The following is a 23659-nucleotide window of genomic DNA, read 5'->3' on the forward strand; positions in this document are numbered from 1 at the left end:
TTTAGAAGTCAAAGGAGAAAAATGTTCACCCTTTTCCCTTGGAACAAACACACACACACTCTAAAGCCTAAAGAGGCTTGCAGGGTACTCATGCCTCAACAACATTGCTTTGCACAAAAAAGCAAGGACTTGGGAGAGGAGAGAAGCAGACAATACAAAAAGACTCCCACTGAAACATAGCATACATGCCAATCAGTTCCGCTGATAAACCCATTATATCATAGCCATAAACATACACATTTTAACAAAAGTCTAAGAATAAGGAGTGAAAAGGGGGTTGTGGGAGGGGGACTGAAAAAATGAAATCCCATCCCAAACAAGGCCAGGGCATGGGAGTACAACACAGCTCCCTACTCCAGGTTATGGACTAAAAGAGTGACCACAGCTTCTCCATGATTGTTGCACAAGACATTGGGACATCTGGATTTGTATGACTTATTATAATAATAAGATATCATTAACATAAAATATTAGTATGCTTTGAAATAATCACTTGAAACTGGTGAATAATCTTCTATGAAGCTATGCATTGTATTTTTCTGTTTCATTTTGGGCTGTTACATATTCCACCAACCTCCCTCCCCCCAATGTTTAATATTGAAGTAAATGTGGGGTTTGCACATTAATTCTGATGCAGCATCCATTGAAGTCAACAGAAAGACTCCCTTTAATGTCCATGGGTAGGGTTTCCAGGTGTCCGGTTTTCAATGGGAAAGTCTGGTTGAAAGGGGATCTGTAGAGTGTCCGGTCACATGTACTGACCGGACACCAAAAGTCCAGTTACCACTGGTGGGGGGGGGAAAGGGGTGCAAGAGAGGAGGTGCTGGGTCATCAACTCACACCAGCCCCTGCTCAGCTGGGGCCACCTTGTACCTGCATGTCATGGGCAGGCAGGTTCCCATCCTAGCCCAGAAGCTGAGGGAGCCCAGCTAGTAAGGAGAGGGAGGTGGACATGAAGAAGCAAGAAGGAGGCGGGAGAGCTGCGAGTGATGGGGCGGGGCCTCATGAGAAGAGGCGAAGCAAGGGCGGGGCCTTGGGGGAAGAGGTGGGCCAGAAGGGACCATTGTGATCATCTAGCCTGAGCTCCGGTACTGCTCAGGCTATAGAACTTCTCCAAAATGATTCCTAGAAAATATCTTTTAGAAAAACATCCAATCTTGATTGAAAAATGGTCAGTGATGGAGAATACACCACAACCCTTGATAAATTGTTCCAATGGTTAATTACTCTCATGGTTAAAACTTTACATGTTGTTTCCAGTCTTAATTTTGCTTCAACTTCCAGCCATTGGATCATGTTATACCTCTGCTAGAGTGAAAAGCCAATTATTAATATATGTTCCCCATGTAGATGATTAGTCTGTAATCAAGTCACCCCTTCACCTTCTCTTTAAGGTAAACAGATTGAGCTGTTTAAGTCTATCACACTAAGGCATGTTTTTACTCCCTTAATCATTCTCATGGCTATTCTCTGAACATACTCCAATTTATCAATATCCTTCCTGAATTGTGGGCAACAGAACTGGACAGTATTCCAGCAGTGGTCACACCAGTGCCAAATGAACATCTCTACTCCGACTCGAGATTCTCCTGTTTATGCATCCCAGGGTCACATTAGCTCTTTTGGCCACAGCATCACGATGGGAGCTCATGTTCAGCTGACCATGACCCCAAAATCTTTTTCAGAGTCCCTGCTTCCCAGGACAGAGTCCCTCATCTTGTAAGTATGGCCTACATTCTTTGTTCATAGATGTACACATTTACATTTAGCCGTATTAAAACACATAGTGTTTGCTTGTGCCCAGTTCACAATGTGATCAAGATCCCTCTAACTCATTGACCGGTTCTCTTCATCATTTACCACCCAATTTTTGTGTTATCTGCAAACTTTATCAGTGATGATTTTGTGTTTTCATCCAGGTCATTGATAAAAATGTTAAACAGCATAGGGCCAAGAACTGATCCCTATGGACCCCACTGGAAACAGACCTGCTTGATGATGATTCCCCATTTACAATTACATTGAGACCTATCAGTTAGCCAGTTTTTAATCCATTTAATGTGTGCTATGTTAATTTTATATCATTCTAATTTTTTAATCATGTCATACAGTACCAACTTAAATGCCTTATAAAAGTCTATTACGTCAAGTCTATTACCTTTAATCAACCAAACTTATATATATATAATATATATTTTTAGAAATTACATCTCAAATTAGCTTGACAGGATCTATTTCCAATAAACCCATATTGATGTGCATCAATCACATTACCCCCCTTTAATTCTATATTGAGTCCCTTATTAGCCACTCTGTTATCTTGCCCGGGATCAACATCAGGCTGACAAGCCTATAATTACCTGGGTCATGTTTACTCATCTTAAAAATTGGCACATTAGCTTCTTTCCAGTCTTTTGGAACTTCCCCAGTGATCCAAGACTTACTGAAAAACAATATTAAAGCTCCTCAGCAAACTCTAAAAACTCTGGGAAGCAAGTTATATGGACCTGCTGAATTAAAAATATTAAATTTAGTAGCTTTTGTTTAACATTATCCCGAGATACTAGTGGAGTAGAACAAGTATCACCATATGATGAGACCATATCATCTATTTTTCCCCAAATCCAGACCAGAAATATTTATTGAACACTTCTGCCTTTTCTGCATTATTATTGATCATTCTACCATTTCCATCTATTAATAGACAAATACCATTGTCAGGATTCTTTTTGTTCCTAATATAATTAAAAAGACTCATTATTGTCCTTAACCCAGCTGGCCAGAGATTTCTTTGTGTACCCTGGCTTCCCCCATCAGTTGTCTACAATTCCTAAATTCTGATTTATATCCATTACTATCAACTTCCCTTTTCTTCCATTTGTTGAAAGGCTCAGTAGAAGAAGTGGGGTTTGAAGGGCAAGTTAGTGGTGCGGAACACAAACGAGAGGGAGGCTGTCCAAGCACAGGATATGGAGTGGAAAAAAAATCTGAATCTGTGATTGGAGGTAGACAAAGGAAGCAGTTAGATTGTTCCTCTGATATTCGTATGGTGGAAGAGACATGACTCAGCATTGATGCTAGCTACCCCCCCATCCAAAAAAAAAGGAAAAAAAGGCCCAAAACTTACAAGATCTACCAAACAAAATTACCCTAGCAGAGTTTCTAGACCCCCAAAAGGGAAAAGAGCCAGAGACACATGAAGACCAATAGGGACCGTGTAGTTGACAACCTGTTTTATAAGGAAGGAGCTTAGATATTACATGATGGGCAGTAACAGAAAACTAAAATATTTAGAAATGACTGCATGGAATCAGGGACAGAGATAACAGGAAGAGAGATAAGAGGAAATAAGAAAATTGTGAGCAGATGAAGTTGTAATGAGCCTTACACTTTTAAATCAACAAGATGACTGCCTCTCTCTCATAGCCACATCTTCAGCTATTTTTGTATATGAAATACAGTTGAGGCCAGGGAAGATGACAAATACCTGTCTTAATTCAGCTTCTGCAGCTAGAAGCTTCAGATATCCCATTAAGTAGCATTGTCTCACCCACCCCCAACCCCCATTAAGGTGGCTGGCCGGTCCAAGAACCACTCATGCAGAAGCAAAAGCTCACTTTTTATTATGTTCCCCATAGACACTAACTTTCACGTATACCTCAGTCTAATTTGTAAGGCTTTCAGCAGCACTGACCCAAGTTTGCCACGGAATAAATCTAGGCACTACTTCTGTATAGTTCAGGCTCCAGAACCACCATATAGCATTATCATAACCTTAGAAGAGACTACCTTACTTGAAAAGCCAAAAAATAAAAAGTGTTTGGGAAAAATCTATGGAACTATAGCAGTTTACAAATAGGTTTGCAGAAGTACAGGACATTACAAAACAGTAAACATTATATCTTAAGTTTAGAATCTCTACTGGGTTTCTACAAAAAGTGTCCATTTAATATTTGACAATTACTTAATTTTTTCCAGCTAATTACACGTATGTATTAAATCACTGATGTGCCAGTAATCTGAAGCAATGATTTCAGTAAATCTAGATGTGTGTACGAGAAGCTGTCCTTGAAGTACAGAGCTCTTTCAAGCATAGCAATAAGATACATTGCTTAAGGTGCCTTTATCAATTTGGCATGAGGCAAACTTCCTTTATTCTCCTTTACTAATAACACCAAAAACATTACTTCACCCTGACCAAACAAAATACTTTACAGTGCATAATAAATCTCCCTAATTTTTTGGTCTTCCAAATAAAACGAGGTCTTTTATTTGGGATTGATACAAAGCATCTGCAGCACTCTGAGACCACCTGCTTTGAATCTATTAATACTCTTAGTCTCTTTTATTCTTTACCACCAAGGGTGCAATCATGTGATTACCAGGCTAACTCACTTAATAGGTCACATTTGCTTTGAAGTAATTAGATTAAAGTTCCTATATATCTTAGGGAATCCTTAATAAGTTTTGATTGCTAGTTTAAAACAATGAAGTGAGCAACTGAAAACAAATCACAACAAACTGCTGTAAACACACACTCTTTCTCTGGCTCCTAGACAGAGGTGCGCAACTTTTTTTTCCCGGTGAAAAATGCAGATTTGGCAACACCAAAACATTTAGAAAATTCATGTAAATTTCACCAGGCTATTTGGGTCAGGGGGAAAAAAAGGATTTAAAAAATGTTTTGTTTTTGAAAGGTTTAGATTCAAAAATCACCTTTTTGTTTTGAGATTTCCTTTAATTTTACTTTAAATAATTAAAAATGTTTTGATTTCAAGCATTTTAAACATTATATTTCAGGTCAAATGAAGTGTTTTATTGAGCTAAAACTTTTTTTTTTTTTTATAGCTTTTCAGAATGGCCAGCAAACTAAAATGTCCACCATTCACTGAGCTCTAGTTAGGAAGACACTTGAAAATTAGTGATGGCATGCCAACACCCACAAATATAATCAGAAGTTTCTTTGTCCAAGTTGTCTATTAACTTCCTCATTTATCAAACAATGCTCCAATTCCCCAAAGCACTTATCCATGTGCTTAACTTTAAGCATATGAGTAGTACTATTGAAGTCTACACAATTTAAGCAGATGCTTAAATTTGAGTATCTGCTAAATGCTTTGTTGAATCAGGGCATAGAGGGTTTAAAGTTTGAGAAGACTGTTCCAATTGGACAAAGTTTTAAGTAGAACTGGTTCACTAACAATTTGTGAAAGTTTTCAGAAATTTGTTTCCAAGACTTCCAAGAGAACTGGGTTGGGGAGGGGGGTTTGTGGGTGTGGGTATAGAAGTGAGTGTGTGGGTGTAGGAAAGAGAAATTAACCAAATATTTGAGTTTTGCTTTTTCTTCTTCCTCCTTCTGCCCTTCTTTTCTCCCCTCTTCTCCCACACTTTCCTATTTTGCCAGTAAAAACAGGGATCTGGAACAGTCTGTATCCCTATGTTCACCTCTTTTATGGGACTGAGAAATCTTGTACAAACCATGCCTTGTAAGTTATCATTTGAAAACTCATAATTTACTGATGGTTATTGTTCTGCTAAAATGTGTGTGGTAACATTTGCACGTAAAGTTATAAGAGTCCTCCGTATGGTAAAACACGTTCCAAGTCTGTGGAGCAGTCACAAACCAGTTCCCCAGAGACAAAAGGCTAGCTGACGTCTCTGCCAGGTGTCAACAAGGTCAAATAGACCTTCACTTTATTAAGTGGCCATTCTTTGGTAGGAAGGAGGAGGTGAGCAAAAAATCTACATCTTGACAAAGAAAGAAGCTGGGAGTTCCCATCCACACAGATTGTGTCTCCTGAACCTCAGGTGGAAATGATTCTCAGAGAAGAGAAAAAAAAATAAGAAGGGCAAATGCCCCAAATCATTTCTCCCTCCATTTCTACTGATGACATTGACAACACCTGAAGAACAAAGGAAGCATCATTGACTGGGGGAGGGATCCTGACTGAAAAAAATTCAGTCAGTAAAACTGCTGAAACATGGTGAGAGAGACCTTTACTTTGAATTCACTTTGCTTGTTAAGTTAGGCATAAGTTGCATTTTACTTTTATTTTCTTGTAACCAATTCTGCCTTATGCCTCATTACTTGTTACTTAAAATCTATCTTCTGGAGTTAATAAATTTGTTTTGTGGTTTTATCTAAACCATTGTCTTTGGACTGAAGTGTTTGGCAAACTCCATTTGGGACAATAGGATTTGTGCATATAATTTTCTATTAATGACGGACTTTATATGAGCTTGTATTGTCCAGGAGAGAGCTGGGAAGATGTACATTTCTGGGGAAAATCTGGGCCTGGGAATTTGCTGGTGTAGCTCCACTGTCTAATTCAAGAGTGGCTGGCTATAGCACTCATATAATATAACTGGGAGTAATTTAGATGCTGGAGGCTGTGACAGCAGACCAGGAGTGGTTGCTCTCACAGCAAAGTAGTGTAAAAGGCAACCCGGGTTGGAGAACTGAGGGGACATAGCCATTCATCGGTCCAGATTGTACCTGCGTACTTTGTCACCAGGACAAAGAGGGAGGAAAAACTGAAAAATGTGGGTGTTTTGTTTTTTGTTGGAAAAAAAGCCTTTTAAAAAAATTTCTATTTTTTCCGCAAGAAGAGATTAACAAAAATTGACCAGCTCTACTTTCATGCTCCAGCCTGGTATTAACACCTGTGTATGTGAGAAATTATCTCATTTTTAAAGGGATGGCATTTAACAGCATTGTACTATGTTGTCTGACGTGATAGTAGTTAGAATTTCACATCTAAGAGACACTTACAGAATGCACTCTTATGTTTAGTTTCTTTAAGTTAAGACAAGAATTCAAAATTCCAAAGAAAAAAGAAAGACTTAGGAAAACTACATAAACTGCAGTCACCTAAAGAAGCTGTATGTTTGCAAAGTATATTCAATCACTTTCCTCAAACAGCTCAGTTTCTTGGCTCACCTTCTTCATACATTTCACAAGGCCCTCTTTTACCTCTCATTTTAAATTTGTGCATCTAGGCCCTGATCCTATAAAATTAAGCAAATGCATAAATCTTTGCAGGATTAGAGCTCCAGATTGTAAATTCTCTGGATCACAGTACCTGCATCTTTAAAGTGTTTAGCACACTTTTGGGTACTATGTAAGTAATGCAAATGGCTGAAGAATTTCCATCTCAATTTTATGTTTTTAAATGGAAAATGCTTTTTTGATCAAAACAAATTTTCACAACAAAAACCATCATTTTGATCAAACATTTATTTTTTGATAACTGAAAAAATATTTTTGAATGTTTGAAAAATGTTTGAAATATACTTTACCTTTTCTTTCATGATAGATCTTTACCTTTTTCACCCAACTCTCATAATTAATAGTTTCAAAAAAGATACATTTGTGCTTTAAAAATATTTGGCAAGGGCGCCTAGGGCTTAATCATGCACCATTCTGGGCACACGGACCCTGATCCAGCAAAGCACTCTAATCATGTACTTACCTTTCAACACACAACTAGTCCTAGGGTGCAATCCACAAAGCAACTTAGGCTCCTGAGCCCCCATGCACAGCACCGCTACAATCCATGAAACTCTCACCTGGCTGCTAACCCTGTAGGTGCCTAAACTCCCTCAGCACCCAACTTTCCACTTTAACAGTTTCTTAGCTGCCTAAGTTTTAGGCTCTGAGAGAAGGGAGACCCCTGTTCAAATCCTACCTCTCAGGAGAGTGCTCTAACCAGTGAGCTATGGGGTCTCCCTCAGTCTCTCCTGCTGAAGCTGTTCCAATGACTTAGTTTTTATCCTAACTGGAACAACTTCAAACAGGAGAGACTCAGGGAGACCGCATACCAAAATATCCCATAGCTCACTGGTTAGAGCAGTGGTTCTCAACCAGGGGTACGTGTACCCCTGGGAGTACACAGCGGTCTTTCAGGGGGTACATCAACCCATCTAAATATCTACCTAGTTTTACAACAGACTACATGAAAAGCACTAGCAAAGTCAGTACAAACTAATATTTCATACGACTTGTTTATACTGCTCTATATACTATACACTGATATGCAAGTACAATATTTATATTCCAATTGATTATTTGGTAATTATATGGTAAAAAGAGAGAGTCAGCAATTTTTCAGTAATAGTGTGCTGTGGCACTTTTGTATTTTTATGTCTGATTTTGTAAGCAAGCAGTTTTTAAGTGAGGTGAACCTTGGGGGTACGCAAGACAAATCAGACTTCTGAAAGGGGTACAGTAGTCTGGAAAGGTTGAGAGTCCCAGGGTTAGAGCACTCACCTGGGAGTGGAAGACTCCTGTTCAAATCCTTTCTCCCACTCTAGCAGAGAGGGGGGAATAGAATCCCACCTCCCAGGTGAGTGCTCTAACCACCAGGCTAACAGTTAGAAGATGGGCACCAACTCCTCCCTTCCCTTTTGGTGTTAAGTGAGGCAGGTATCTAACTCATTCCCTCAAGAACTGGTTTAGCAGCCTATTGCAGGTACAGTGGGTTACTGCTCACAAATGGCTAAGCAGAGCAAGGCACCTAAGTCCAGGTAACAGGATGGTGCCTATCAGAGAGGGACGGAGCTTAGTACACTCTCTCTCTTCCGCATCTCCTATTGGCTGACTTAGGAGGCTCCCTGCCTAGCATGCTGGCTTTTGTGGATTGCATTCTTAGGTGCCTCTCTCTTCCCATTCATTGTACAGGGAGCCTAAGCATCTAACAAGTTTCATGGATCACAGTGTTGTTCCTGTCATTTTTCTAGGATCCTAGAAGTCAGGTACCGCAATACTCAGCTTTGCAATGCTGAAGTCCCTTTGGGGATCCCACCCCTTTGACTTCATTGGCACTGGTCACTAGCTTAAAGTTAAGCACTTGCATAGGTGCCTTGCTGGATCTGTGCCAGAGTATTCAGAACCTTGCAGGATCAAGCCTCTAACTATTCTTATAAATACAGATAAATACTCCTATTTCTTCTCTGAATTAATATTGCGGTAACAATTATTAAAATAAAAAAATTTAATTTATTAAAAGCATTTATCAGCTTGATAACATCAATTAAAAGTTTTTAACTATTCAGATAACTAAATTTGCAAGAGTGCAAAAAACCCAAAACTCTGACGGCCCCTAGAAATACAGGCCTAACACAATTTAAACATCATAGGCAAGCAATGATGACACAATGGTAAAACATCAATTGACTTCAGTGAAACTAGGATTTCACCCCATCATAGTAATAGGGCATTAATCAACATTCAAGTCAGTATGTTTTATTTGTGTTAAATTTTCTTAATACATATTATAATATAAACAATATTTTTAAATCAAGGTAATATTTGGAAACATGATACCTGATAAAAAAATACCATAAACTAATATAGTTTTCATAATGTAATGTATTCTACATAAATACCAACAGAAAGCATAAAAACACAATATTAAATTAAAATATACTTAAGCTATCCCTCCGGGTTTGACACTATAGAAATATAAAAACTTTGTAAAATTAATAAAATATATTCAGATAAAATGTTTACAGTTGCAAAATGTTTAGAACACACATTGAAGCAGAATGTCCCAGGACGGGGTTGTCAGGGGCAAGGAGTTGAGGGGGGTTGGATGGGTCGGTGGTTTTGAGGGGGGCAGTCAGGAGATGGGAAGAGGGAGGGGGCGGACAGGGGGCAGGGGCCAGGCTGTTTGGGGAGAAACAGCCTTCCCTACCCGGCCCTCCATACAGTTTTGGAACCCTGATGTGCCCCTCAGGCCAAAAAGTTTGCCCACCCCTGTTATACAGGAATGGCAGTCCGTTATAAACCAAGTTATCTTTCCTTTGTATAAGCAGCATTAGAAAGTCTAAAGTATTTCCCTTCTGTAATGGACAAGTTTATTTCAATGAACTACTGCATGTTACACACATATTGTAATGTAGTAACCTACAGGACTGCATATATGCATTAGAATAGGTTCCGTTTATCCATCTCTACCAGTACTGGCCAGATTCTGCCACCCTTGTTCATACTGCGCAGTACCTTACTTTGCAATTATCTGCATTGGAACTACTCACAGAGAAAAATACCACTGTGTGAGCAAGGACTGGAGAGGTATTTATACCATGCTCATGTCCATGGTACTGGAGCAAAATGTTGTTTATAAATGGATTTTGCACTTGAAGTATCCAATATACAGTATTCTGATATCAGAAAGAGTTAACTTTAAATTGATTTGACTAAAGGAGTTCACGAATTGTCAACAAAAGTAGATAAAATAAACCAATTATAAGGAAAATATGCAATTTGGTTATATTCTGGGTATAACATTCATTTTCACTGTGCCCGATTCCTTTTGAATAATATTTGGTGTAGGATTACAGTGCACTGTTGGTGATCGTATCCTATAGTACATAGTACTGGTTTCAGAGCACATATAAAAATGTGGAGGCCCACGGTCTGCTCTTAGTTACACTGGTGTAAATCAAGCGTGATTCCCAGTTATTCCAGACTTACCTTCATGTAACCAAAGGCAAAATCTGGACTGAAACATAGATGCTGGGTATTTTTAGTGAGGAGGGCAAGGAAACAATTGGCTACAACCCACTTGAAAGTGAAGTCTGCTGTAAACTATTGTTAAAGAAGTATTTGGAGAGAAAGTGATTTGTCCTAATCTGCCTGCATCCTTTGAGATAAGTTGTGAAAGACAAGCAGTATTTGCAATGTTTAGTTTAACCACTTAGGAGCCAGACCTTGCATTCCGGCCATAGGGCATCCAAAACTGCCTTTGACTTGAAATTTTGGGGGTGCTAGGAATGCAGAATCAGGAGCATAGTGTAGTGAAGCACCTCTACTCTAAAAGCTTTTTCTTAGCCTTAATATTTATAATACTCACTGATACCTGCCTAGTGGCATTTCTAAACAATGCATAAAACACACAAAGCAAGCAATTACAGCATGTACATGATCTGTGTTATAAAAAATTTCACTGAATATATTCATATTAGGACACACAAGCAATTCCATAAATATTGTAATCCCACCCAAATACAGTATAGTCAAACTGAGCTGGACTGCATCTAGGCAAATGACACCATGTTGATTATATCATGATAATTCCTGTGTTTTACTCTGGGGACACGGGGTCAGATTCTGATCTCAGTTAGACAGGTTTAAATTTGGAGTGACTCTACTAACTTGTAGTTACATCAGTATAAATCTGGGGTGACAGTACAGAATGTGTCCTCCTGTCCACAATATAACTTCAGACAGGAAAACACTGAAGGAAAAACAAGGCCATTATACCTGTGGGAGCAGGTGCCTTTCCTAACCTGCCTATACTATGCTGAGTCAAAGACTCAGCTGCTTCCTGGGGTTTTGCTTTATTAACGAAGAAATCACCAGTAACTAGGGCCCTACCAAATTCACAGCGAAGAAAAACGCATCAGAGACCGTGAAATCTGGTCTTTTATGTGCTTTTTACCCTATGCTATACATATTTCACAGGGAGACCAGCGTTTCTCAAACTGGGGCTTGACCCAGAAGGGAGTTGCAGGGGGGGTTGCAAGGTTATTTTAGGTTGGTCATGATATGGCCACCCTTACTTCTGTGCTGCCTTCAGAGCTGGGCAGCCGGAGAGCAGCAGCTGCTGGCCAGGTGCCCGGCTCTGAAGGCAGCGCCCCACCAGCAGCAGTGCAGAAGTAAGGGTAACAATACCACACCATGTCACCCTTACTTCTGTGCTGCTGCAGGCGGCGGCGCTGCTGCCTTCAGAGCCGGGCTCCCGGCCAGCAGCTGCCGCTCTCCAGCTGCCCAGCTCTGAAGGCAGGGCTGCTCCAGCAGCAGCACAGAAATAAGGGTCGCTGTACTGCAACTCCCCCCCTCCCCGTCAATAACCTTGTGACCTCCCCCCAGAACTTCTTTTTGAATCAGGATCCCTACAATTACAACACCGCGAAATTTCAGATTTAAATAGCTGAAATAACGAAATGCGTGATTTTTAAAATCCTAGGACCGTGAAATTGACCAAAATGGACCATGAATTTGGTAGAGCCCTAGCAATAAGACAAAGCTCAGCACAAGCCTTCTCTCCAAACTTGCCTGCTCCTAGAGGTCCTACCTCAGGGCTGCTCAGCCCACAGTGGCTCTCTAATGATCCACTTGTACCTCCCATATATCCTTGTGAAGTAACAAGCCTCCCTCTGTGAGGCAGTAGAACCCATTCCACCTTTTTTCCACTAAAAATCAACACCTGCTAACAGGGTGGAGTATTTTAGGCAAAAACTGCCAGCTTGTTGCAATCTGCTTTACTTTAAACACATTAAACCAGTTAAAAATTATTTGAATAGTTTGCTTTACTGGGTAGTCTCATAGGAATTAAGCTTACTGACTTGTTTGTTTGCCCAGTCTAACTAGGCTACTAGAAATGCTACTGCTCTCAAGTGAAAGGGCTCCTCTGTATAAATCCGTTCAAGACAAATGCTCTAATTCCAAGAGTTCTTGTTTTTTCATACTAAATGTTCTCTACAGCCACAAAAATATTTTCCAAGTGTTGAGAACTCTCAGTCTGGGATAAAGTTTTACTTCTGCAGTACTGGAGTTTATTAATCCCTACTAAACTTCTAGTCAGAGTTGGTGAAATACTGGCCTCACTGAAAATCAGTGAGAGTTTTGCCTTTGGGTTTGTCTACATGGTGCAGCAAAGAACATTAGAGGGATGTGACCTGTAGAGGGCTCAAACATGGCATATTCTAACTGCCCCATGTAGACCCTGTTAGCGTGCACTACAAGGCATCTAGTTCACATTAACATAGTCTGAAACAAAACAATGTTAATCCAAAGTAGTAACCTTTTAGAGTGCACTGGCAGGGTCTACACAGTGCAGTAAGAATGCAACATGTTCGGCTATGTCTACACTATGCAGCTTTTAGCGACACAGCTGTGCCGCTACATCCATGCTGCTAAAAGGTGAGCAGTGTAGCTTCTGTTTGTCAGCAGGAGAGAGCTCTCCTGCCGACAAAAAACTTCCACCCCCGAAGAGCAGCGTTACTATCGGCAGGACAGCGCTCCTGCTGACAAAGCACTGTTCACATCGGCGCTTGTTGTTGACAAAACTTTTATCTTCCAGGGGGTGTTTTTTTAATACCTCTGAACGACAAAAGTTGTGTCTTTCACTTGCCAGTTAGACAAAGCCTTGGAGTGCTCTACACATCACACCCCTCTAGTGTGCTTTTTGGTAACATGTAAACAATGGAGTCGGAATTTTACCCAATGTGGTTTGCACTGCTAATTGGTCAGGACCCCCAATTTGAGAAATGCTGGTCTCCCCCAGCATTTGTATAGTATAGGGTAAAATGCACACACAAGACCAGATTTCACAGTCCGTGATCCTTTTTTCCTGGCCAATGAATTTGGTAGGGCCCTACTGATATCCCAGACATAGTGAAGCCATAAGGAAGAACGTGGGTCTACATATATAAGCTTAGCTCAGGTGTGTGCATAAGTGTTTATCTCATGCATAGCATAGCATCACACACACACAGTTAGCGGTCTGAACAGGGGAAGAATGCCCCAGGTACCTGCATATTAGACTAGACTGAGGTAGCCTCCAGGTGCATTATTAATGCCAATTTTCCCATCATCCCATGTGGATTATCTATGCCACTTTTCCCACATGAGCCAGAATTTGGTCCTAATAAAGGAAATGAGAAAGAGGCAAGAAGGAGCGAAAGAAGAGTGGAGAAAATGAAAGAGTGTTGATATAGTAGGAAAGAAGACCAGAAGGAAAAAAGTTTGATGGAAGGCCTAGAAAAAGAGCAAACAAAAGTCAATGATATTAATTACATTTTCTTATTAGAGCTGACTGAACATTTTCACCAAAAAGATGCATTTTTGATTAAAATGGTTTTTTTAAGCCAATTTTTTTTTAAAATCATTCTCTCAACAAATCATTGTGGTACAAACATTTCAGAAAGTTTCATTTTGTTTCTTCTGAGATTTTTGTTGTTGTTGATCTGGGGGTTTTAAGAAGTTTTTTTGCGGGAGGTGTTTCCCCTGCTTCCTCTCACTTTTTTGTTCCCTCCACACCTTTTTTTGGTGAAAAAAGCTTTTTTTTTAAAAAAAAAAAGAGAGAGAAAGAAAAAGTGGAAGGAAACACCCCTTCCCCCCAAAAAAAACCACTTAAAACCATAATTTCCCCCATTATAAATAACACTAAAATTGTCATTTACCTTACAATTCTTTTTGGGGGGTGGATTGGGGAGCAGGGTGACAATTACATTATATTTGTTGAACAACCCTCTTTCTTACATTCTAAGCATGAATGCTGAGCTGTTACCCTTTTGTCTTTACTCTGAAGCACACTTTCTCCCTGCCTATATACAGGGAGCACCGCTATGTCAGAGCCTGACAAGATGAGTGTGTCTTACCTAAGGCAAGCGCATGTAGTCCTGGCATTACCCAGTATATGTAGTAAGGGATAATGGCATTTGAAAGCAGGCCTACATTGTTTGGGTGTCTTTGCTGTTGCCAATTTCAATACTTTTTTTAAAAATAGCATTTATTCTGTTTACCTTCCCCTCATATTATTGTAGGTCCTGCAAAATCTGAGTTCAAGAGAATGTAAGAAGTAGAGCCTGAGCTGGACTCCCAACTCTATGATCCGAGATGTTAACAAAGCAATCCCTTTGGAAAATCAGAAACATTACTTTTCTTTAGATGATAATCCAACCAAAGATTATTTTTAAAATATTCCTCGTGGTAAGAATATTTTAATGTGATGTTCTGTACATGTTCACATAATCTAGGGTACTGAACATATGTAGTATGACAAAATTCAAAACCCATTGCAACTGTCCATTCAGGCTTACTTCAATCCAAAGTAATTAAGATGAAATCCATAAAATAGATATGCTGGTGCTATGTTCATGAGCAATCTGATTGATTCTTCCACGCACACAGTCAAGAGAAATGGATATCAATGTGCCATTATGCACCTCGAAAGAAGAGCGGAGGGACACACTAGTCCATATACTTCCCTCAGGCATCTGACCTCCAATTTGCTGGCCAACTGCTGTGGGTTGCACCTGATCACTGATCAGATGATTTAGAGTCACTTTGAGTACATTACATGAGTGGATCAGCTTTAAATTAAAAGCAATGCTGGCAACTCCCCTTTCAGCAAATCTGAAGTACTTCTGAGCAAGTTCTCCAGAAGAAACAAGCTGTATCTGTTTCTCACTGGCTGAGACCTGGGTGAAATCCAGTAATTTGTTTCTGACAGCTCCTGTAGGCAGTCGTGTAACAGAGACTGTGGCTGAGATGGCAGTGGAAACTGCAGATGGGATCCAGATGAGGCTAAGCATACTAATTCCAGAGCTGTCTCCAAAATATCGAACATTACATTGAGCTGGAGAAAGGATCTCAAAGCTAAGAAGATCCCCACTGTTGACTTTTGTGGCCCCAGAAGCAGATATTGATGTGTCTCTGTAATTTACACCAGATTTATACATGTTCATTAATTCTCGGTTAGTACCATTCCTATTGATATAAGAGACCAAGGAAAAGCCTTCACGAACACATGTATGGCCCATGGAATAGAGTGCTTGGTGAAAAACAAATTTTATGACACCCGTTTCAGTGAACTTTATAGCTCTGCCATCGTGAGATAAACTTAATATGTAAGGGTCAGAAACAGAAATAACTTTAAAAGTAGGTCGATAGTTAGTTTGGTAGTGCATTGCAGTTGACATCTGTGCACTCATAGCCACCGCACCTGTATCATGGGACAACCAAAACAAACTGAGTGGAGCATTAAGGTCATAAATATTTAAGTCTTTACTTTGGTTGCAGAATTGATTTGGACTCTTCAGAAACAGAGAGAGACTTTGACTTGGTTCCACCTCCGCCGCGCTGCTTAAACTGGTGCTCTGAAAATATTTTCCTTCTGGTTGTTCGATACGAACACCACTCAGTTCGCAGCCTTCCTCAGTGTCATTTAATTTCAAGGACAGCTGGAGAAAGTTTCTGCAGTTGTGCTTTACAGCAAAATTGAGGTCAGTCCACATCAAACCATGTTGCCTGAATACCAGGCTGTTATCTTCAACAGATACGACTTCACAGTGAAGCTTTCCCTTTATCTTCAAGTTTAAACCAGGGTAGACCTGAGCTGTGCCAGACTTTGCTGAGGGTAAAATAATGTTTGCAGCCCATGATTCAGAAAGCTTGTTCTCACTGTCTGCTGAACAAACAGTGTCAGTGACTGGGGAGCAAGGGAAAGCTACTATTCCGTCTTCACACTGTAAACAAGCCTGGCATTCCTGCATTTCTTTATTAAAGAAATATTCCTCTCCACACAGTCCCAAGGCTGCATCTTTTTCAGCAATTCCAAGGCATCGGAAGCCACCTGTTTGTAGAAGTAGGCAGTTTTAGTCACAGGCACACCTTCTGAGCCATTTGACACTAACAAAGCAAAAGTAGGTTATTCAATATCGTCAGAGCACCCTTTATTCCAAGAATGGGTTAAATACTACAGCCTTGATACCTCACCGCATTCACGCTGCACCCAAACAGAGTGGGAAAGGGATCCCAGACCCCAGCGCATGTTAGGGCTGCTCTTATGCAGCACACCAGTAGAGGATGAGGCACAGGGGATGCTCCACCACATCCCTTCCCCACATGTGCCCCTCCTTCCCCTTAGGCAGAGGTTTGTGGGGTTGGCTGATACAAGAAGTGACAGTGCCCCTTTTAACAAGTGGAGAGTTTCCGTGCACAAAGAGTTCTCCACCAGGTGTCTCTGACCAATTTAAGCCCACTTTGCATGGGTGCACCTATTCACCTGGCAAATAAGTAGCTCACAGAATATGATCCTGAAGGACAAATATGGAAAAGTGGCCTCTACCTTTGGATGCCCAGCATTAGAGAGCTATGGCCTGATTTTCAGATGCACTGAGCACACACAGCTGCTATTGACTTCAGCTGGAGTTGTGGGGGACCAGCATCTTTGAAAATCAGGCCACCGGTGTCTACATTTGGAAAAACTTGAAGCACCCTAAATAAAGGAGCTAAACATATTTGTGCCAAAATGACTAATTGTTAATATGCTCTCTATCCTTTCAGTAACACTGAAATGTAGGGCTGTATAACTGTATGATTATGAGAACAAGTAACATCTCCAGTGGAGCAAGGCAGTTTGTACTTATGAGAGCTGGTTGGGAAGTGGTAACTAATTTCCACAAAAAAATTCAAATGAAAAACTTAAAAAAAAAAAAAATCCCCACAGAAACTTTGTTTTTTCAATGAAAAACAAAACAAAAAACCCTCCATTTTTTGATTTTAGAAAACCAAACATTTTAGGGTTTTTTATAATTAAAAAATTCCCATGAAAACTTTTCATTTTGAAAAACATCCATTTTTCACTGGAAACAAAGTTGTTCAAATGAAAAATTTCAACCTTTTAAATCTCATACTAATACTCTAACTTAACATTTAAAATAATAAAATGTATTGCTATTGAATACAGTAACTCCTTGCTTAATGTTGTAGTTATGTTCCCGAAAAATGCTACTTTTAGCGAAACGATGTTGAGTGAATCCAATTTCCCCATAAGAATTAGTGGGGGGGGAGGTTCCAGGGAAATTTTTTTCGCAAGACGAAAGACCTCTCATATATATATATACATACACACACTATAAGTTTTAAACAAACAATGTAATACTGTACACAGCAGTGATGATTGTGAAGCTTGGTTGAGGTGGTGAAGTTAGAGGGTGGAAGAGGGTGGGATATTTCCCAGGGAATGCCTTACGGATAAATGATGAACTAGCACTCAGCTGAGCCCTCAAGGGTTAATACATTGTTGTTAATGTAGCCACACACTCTACAAGGCAATATGAATGGAGGGAGGGGAGACAGCATGGCAGAGAGAGACAGAGACACACACCGTGTATGAGAGAGAGAGAGATGTGCATTGCCCCTTTAAGTACGGTGACCCCACTCTAAGTACACTGCCTTTTTAAGTAGATCAGCAAGCTGAGACAGCAGCTGCTGCCAGCAAGCTCTCTCCGTACTGAGCACTGTCATGTCCCTCCCTGCTCTGTGGAGATGAGGTACAGGAGCGGGGAGAGGGGGACTCCCTGACATTAGCACCCCTCTTCCTCCCCACCCCCCTGCACAGCAAGGAGTCGTCTCCGGGGAGCAGCTGCAAGGCAGAGGGCAGAAGCAGCACGTGGCAGTGGGGGGAGGGACAGCTGAACTGCCGGCAACTGATAGCCTGCTGGGCAGCTATGCACAGGGAACTTAGGGGAGAGGGGAGCTGATAGGGGGGCTGCCGGTCCACCCTGGTTCCAAGCCCCCACCACCTAGCTGCAACGGGCTGTTCTTTCTGCAAGCAATGGACAAAGCAGGCTGCTGTCAAACAACGTTCTAAAGGAGCACTGCACAACTTGAATCGAGCATGTTCTCTAATAGATCAGCAACATAACAACGTTAACCAGGACGACTTTAAGTGAGGAGTTACTGTACATTCATCCCTTCTAAAACTGGTTTATATTGTAGAAAAGGATTTTTTTCTGAAATGTAGTTTGCTTCTTAAAAAATATTTTAATATATATTTAAGCAAGTTTTTAGACTCTAGCTTTACACAGTTTTTTTGTGGGCAGGGTGAGGAAGGATGTCTACTGTTCTTCTCAGTTCACTGATGAGCCTTCAAATCTGCACACTGCATGACTAACCCTTAGATCAAGGCTGGATCTGTATCAAGCTAATCTACCTCTGATTCTTCTTTGAGCTCCCCCCGCCCCATCACATGCATACACACCTCTTTTGAGATATTTCCTGAATTAAAGAATAAGCATTAATTCCAGGGAGCTCTTTATATTTTGCTCTGTAGAAAATCTCTACAGCATCAGGCCATGCAAGTCCTCTAGGCGCATAGACACATAGCGCAGACTGATCTACTGAGCGATCAGGGCTGCTCGCTGCAGGAAGCACACCCCCACTCAGCAGCAGCCACCTTTTCACAATCCAGTCTCTAGCAGAGCTCCTCAGAGAGTGGGTCAGCGCAATGGAGAATAGAAGGCTCCTCGTTTCATGCAACTCTATCCTGACTTGCTCTCTTTTTCCCCTCAGACCAAAGCTGTGCAGTCCACAGGAGTTGGGGAAGCTGGAACCACGGCTGTGTGTAGTTCCATGGAGGCTCCACATTCAGCTTTCGACCTCATGTGTCAGACCTAATTCCTCTCTACTTTTCCTCCCCAAAGCAGAATCTGATTTCCATGTCCCTATGAAGAAGTACATTGGGCTTGTGTAAGCTAAGGGATTGGCTTAAACAAACAGGCAACAGGTCCTGAAAATAGCAATCTTCCTTAACAATTAAAACAATTAAGTTATTGGGAGAAGGGAACTCTCCCTCCCCCGTAGATGAAATAGGGTGATTTACAGAGGATGGAGATTGTTGACCCCCTTCACCTTTGCATGGGCCATCATTACATTGCAGTGTTCCCTTCCTTTTGCCCCCATTGCTATGGGGTTTGGGTGAAGGCAGTGGGAGTGACAGAGAAAGGACCGTCTTTAACCTGAAGGACTCTTCTCATCTCCTTGACTGACAGTCCAATCGCAGAGTTCATAACCAGTGAATGCTGGCCATGTAGTTCCTTTCAATTCTTGCCTGGCTAACTGACAGGCAAAAAAGAACAGTCCTTGTTGATTTAGCATGCTCACTGCGTCTGTTGACTTCATACTTGTGGGCCGGACTGCCACGTTGATTGGGAAGGGGCCACCTAAGGTAGGTGTCAGGCCAAAGCTGGGGTGGAGAAGGTTAACAGAACTTGTGGTTTGGAGTCACTTAGGATGGCATTATCGAAGGCACCAAAGAAACTGGAGGTGAAAACTGGGGCTTCACGTCTCAATACTAGACAATACTATTGCTACAAGGCGCTTCAGATACTGCAAGGGGGGAAGCTATATAAGTACATATATTAGTTTAAAAAAAAAAAAAAAAGAAGCAACTGCAAGAGATAAATGACTCGACTATCCTTCCAGGGCAGTTGGCCACCAGGGGTAATGCCATTGATTCTAATGTTGTTACTCCTAATTTACACCAGTGGAAGTGAGAGGAGCGTCAGGCCCAAAGGCAGTATGGCAATTAAAAAGCCAAACAGAAGTAAGGACAGCACCAGAGGCTGTGAAGAGTGTTATGCCTGAAGCAGCCCATTCGCCTCCTAAGATTAGTTTTCATTCTTACAGCCTACCTCTCTGTGCCAGGTGCCTTTGATTTTCATTGATTCCAGCATCCTAAGCACTTCAGGGCCAAGCACCTAGCAGGACAGTGCTCTTTATTGCCTTTTTGTTCTTTCACTGAAGATGTGTTTAGCCACAGAAAGGTAGGAACTTACCTGGAGTATTCAGGCATTTTATTCTCTCACCACAAATGTTGGGAGATTCAAAGCATTCATCTCTGTCCTACAAATCACAAGAATCTTATTAATTTCACTTTTAATGAAATGGCTAATATGAAAGCTTTAAAACAGGAAAACACTTACTTGGAAGGCCAAATGAAAAACATTTTATAGTTCAATTATATAAAGCATCCAGTTAAATCACGTCAGGTTTGTAAATTGACAGCCACTTAACTGTACTGGTTTTAATAATTTTGTAAAATAAACTTCTGAGGATGCTGACATGTGTGTCAGTCATTTTTATGTAACTGTATTAGCATTAATCAGTTGGCTTCCACTGATCCACAATCACTCTCCTGACCTGATCTTTACTCAGAACTGCTTTCCCTCTCTGACCTGGCACTTCCAAATTCTCTCTGATCGTATCCTCCTCTCCCCCAATTCCCTGCTCTGTCTCACATTCCTTCTGTGTTCTCTGAGCCGTCAGCCTCCAACTTCTGACACACTTTGCTCCATCTTCCCCCACTAGCCTCCCTCTCCTCTATGCTATTCCCCAATCTCAGTCAGTCTGAATTTCCAACATCTTCCCATCCCTCAGGTCCTCAAACAGTGTCATTTTTCCATCTTCTTTCCCTCCTCTTTCCTCACATTGATAGTCTCACTGAATCACGTCATTTCTCCAGAACTCACCCATCCCTCTCTCTCCTCCCAACCCCCACCAAAACTGTTGTCTGAGCTCTGATTATTTCTTGTCTTGATTATGGCAACCTCCCTCTCTCTGGCCATCCGGACATCCATCACACCACCCTTTCAACATGTCCAGAATGCTGCCACTACAGTCATTTACTCTGTACCTTGCATTGAGTGTGTCCAGCCACTTCTCAGTTTCCTCCCTTCATTTCCTGCACCAGCTGCATTATCTTTAAACTCTCTCCATGCCTTCAAAGCCCTTTGTAACCTGACTCCTATTTACCTCTCTGCCCTGGTCTCCCTTCACAGACCTCCTCACCCACTTAAGCTCTGCCCAAGCTGCATGTCTAACAATCCAACCCATGTCTCTCTTCAGTTCTCAACTCTGGGACTTTTCATGCCTGCTTATATGACTGGAACCACCTCTGCGACCTGCTGTTTCCACCCTCTTCTCCAAGTCCCTCCTTAAAATACATTTCCCTAAGGCCCATAAACCACAACCCAATACTGTAAGTTATTGGAAAAGAGATGCCTATATAAAATGTGGAACTAACAAAAACCAAGCATATTTATCACTGTTCTCGTGTCCCCTCCTATGTTTGTACAACAGCTGTTCAAATTTTAAGCTCTCTGGGACAAGTTCCTCGTTTTCATCCGTCTCCAAAACACCTAGTTCACTGTTGGCACTAGAGACAATGAATTGCTACTAAATACATTTCTTAAAGCAAATACATTACTATTAACACAGGAGAACCTAAGAATCCTAAACTTGGCATGGCATAGAAAACTTATACACAGAATAGGATCTCTTTCCTTACTCTCTGAATAGCCTCAGTCTCAGAATGGTATCGTCCTGACAAAATGCTTTATCTACTTATTAAAATACACAGAATAATATTTCACCTGGCAAATCCGATCGGCGTTTGCAGAACATTCAGACATTTGGAAAAAGCCAGCAGGACACAAGGTGCATTTTTCACACCGTGATGGTGTCTTTTGGAAATTGCAAAACTCATCACTTTCACAAAGGTCACAGTCCAGCAAAGTCTCCCCAACATTAATCACTTTTGCATCAACTTCCACTTTATGTACAGAGTATGACTTCTGGAGATGATTTCGGACCTGGTTCTGAAGTCCTTGAAGCTGAGCTTCAAAATAATGTTGAATATCCTCATGCAAACTCTGGAATGACATTTGTTTCACTGTGTCAAAAAGCATGCCATACTGGACTTTTATCAGATCCATTTGCTCATACATTTTTCTTTGTTGTTCAAGAATTTCTCGTTGCTGGCTAATTAATGTGCTCTGTTGTTCAGCAAGTTTTTGTTGCAAATCCACAATTATCTTCTGTTGGCTTTTTAACATTTCAACAAATTTCTCTTGGCCTTTTGCAAGCTGCAGTTGTAATATTAGTGCATCTTCAGATGGAACTTCATTTTCTCCTGAAATACAAAACAGTCTATTACTTTTCCTAGCAAAAAATAAATTTTCCAGATTATATTATCTCCTCAACTACCTCCTCAAAATTCCATCAGACCTTTCTTTTAATTAAATGTGATTTAATAAAATATCACCCCTACTCTGAAGATCTAAAATGTAAGAAATAACCTTCTCACATATATCTTTCCTATAAATAGTCCTTAGGGATGGTGTCCCTAGCCTCTGTTTACCAGAAGCTAGGAATGGGTGACAGGGAATGGATCACTTGATGATCACCTGTTCTGTTCATTCCCTCTGGGGCACCTGGCATTGGCCACTGTCAGAAGACAGGATACCGGGCCATCTTTGGTCTGACCCAGTATGGCCGTTCTTATGTTTTTATGTCCTTAAATATATGAACCTTGAAGCTTGTGTGCACAAGCAAAAATTAAAACCTCTTTAGATTTATCTTCATAGTCAAATGATAATTGACTCTTTTTTAAACTACCCTCTGAAGTTAAAACATTTATATTAGGGCTGTCAAGCAATTCAAAAATTAATTGCAATTAATCGCACTGTTAAACAATAATAACATATCATTTATTTAAATATTTTTGGATTTTTTCTACATTTTCAAATATATTGATTTTAATTACCACACAGAATACAAAGTGTACAGTGCTCACTTTATATTTATTTTGGATTACAAATATTTGCATAGTAAAAACCAAAAGAAATCGTATTTTTCAATTCACCTAATGCAAATTATGTAGTGCAATCTCTTTATCATGAAAGTTGATCTTACAAATATAGAGTTATGTACAAAAACTAACTGCACTCAAAAATAAAATGTGAAACTTTAGAGCCTACAAATCCATTCAGTCCTCCTACTTTTCTTGTTCAGTCAACTGCTCAAACAAATTTGTTTACATTTGCAGGAGATAATGCTGCCAGCTTCTTGTTTACAATGTCACCTGAAATTGAGAACAGGTGTTTGCATGGCACTGTTGTAGTAGTTGAGTTGCAAGATATTTACGTGCCAGATGCACTAAAGATTCATATGTCCCTTCATGCTTCAACCACCATTCCAGAGGACATGCATCCATGCCGATGATGGGTTCTGCTCGATAATGATCCAAAGCAGTGTGGACCAACACATATTCATTTTCATCATCTGAGTCAGATGCCACCAGCA

The 23659-nt window shown here is 40.6% G+C and overlaps 1 protein-coding gene across 3 annotated transcripts in view; it reads right to left on the reverse strand.

Annotated features, from left to right (window-relative positions):
• Positions 1-13899: 13899 nt before the first annotated feature.
• The window catches only part of LOC140907709 (uncharacterized), a 42652-nt gene continuing 32892 nt past the window's right edge, over positions 13900-23659 (reverse strand). For all 3 annotated transcript variants that reach the window (XM_073334277.1, XM_073334276.1, XM_073334278.1), the window contains 3 exons: positions 21949-22487; positions 20353-20419; positions 13900-16364 (listed from right to left, as the gene is read on the reverse strand). In XM_073334277.1, coding sequence (XP_073190378.1) covers positions 14845-16364; positions 20353-20419; positions 21949-22487 — 2126 coding nt within the window. In that variant the 3' untranslated portion in view covers positions 13900-14844. The remainder of the gene's footprint in view (positions 16365-20352; positions 20420-21948; positions 22488-23659) is intronic.

Source organism: Lepidochelys kempii, chromosome 2 (assembly GCF_965140265.1).
Source record: "Lepidochelys kempii isolate rLepKem1 chromosome 2, rLepKem1.hap2, whole genome shotgun sequence".
In the NCBI taxonomy this organism is placed as follows: Eukaryota; Metazoa; Chordata; order Testudines; family Cheloniidae; genus Lepidochelys; species Lepidochelys kempii.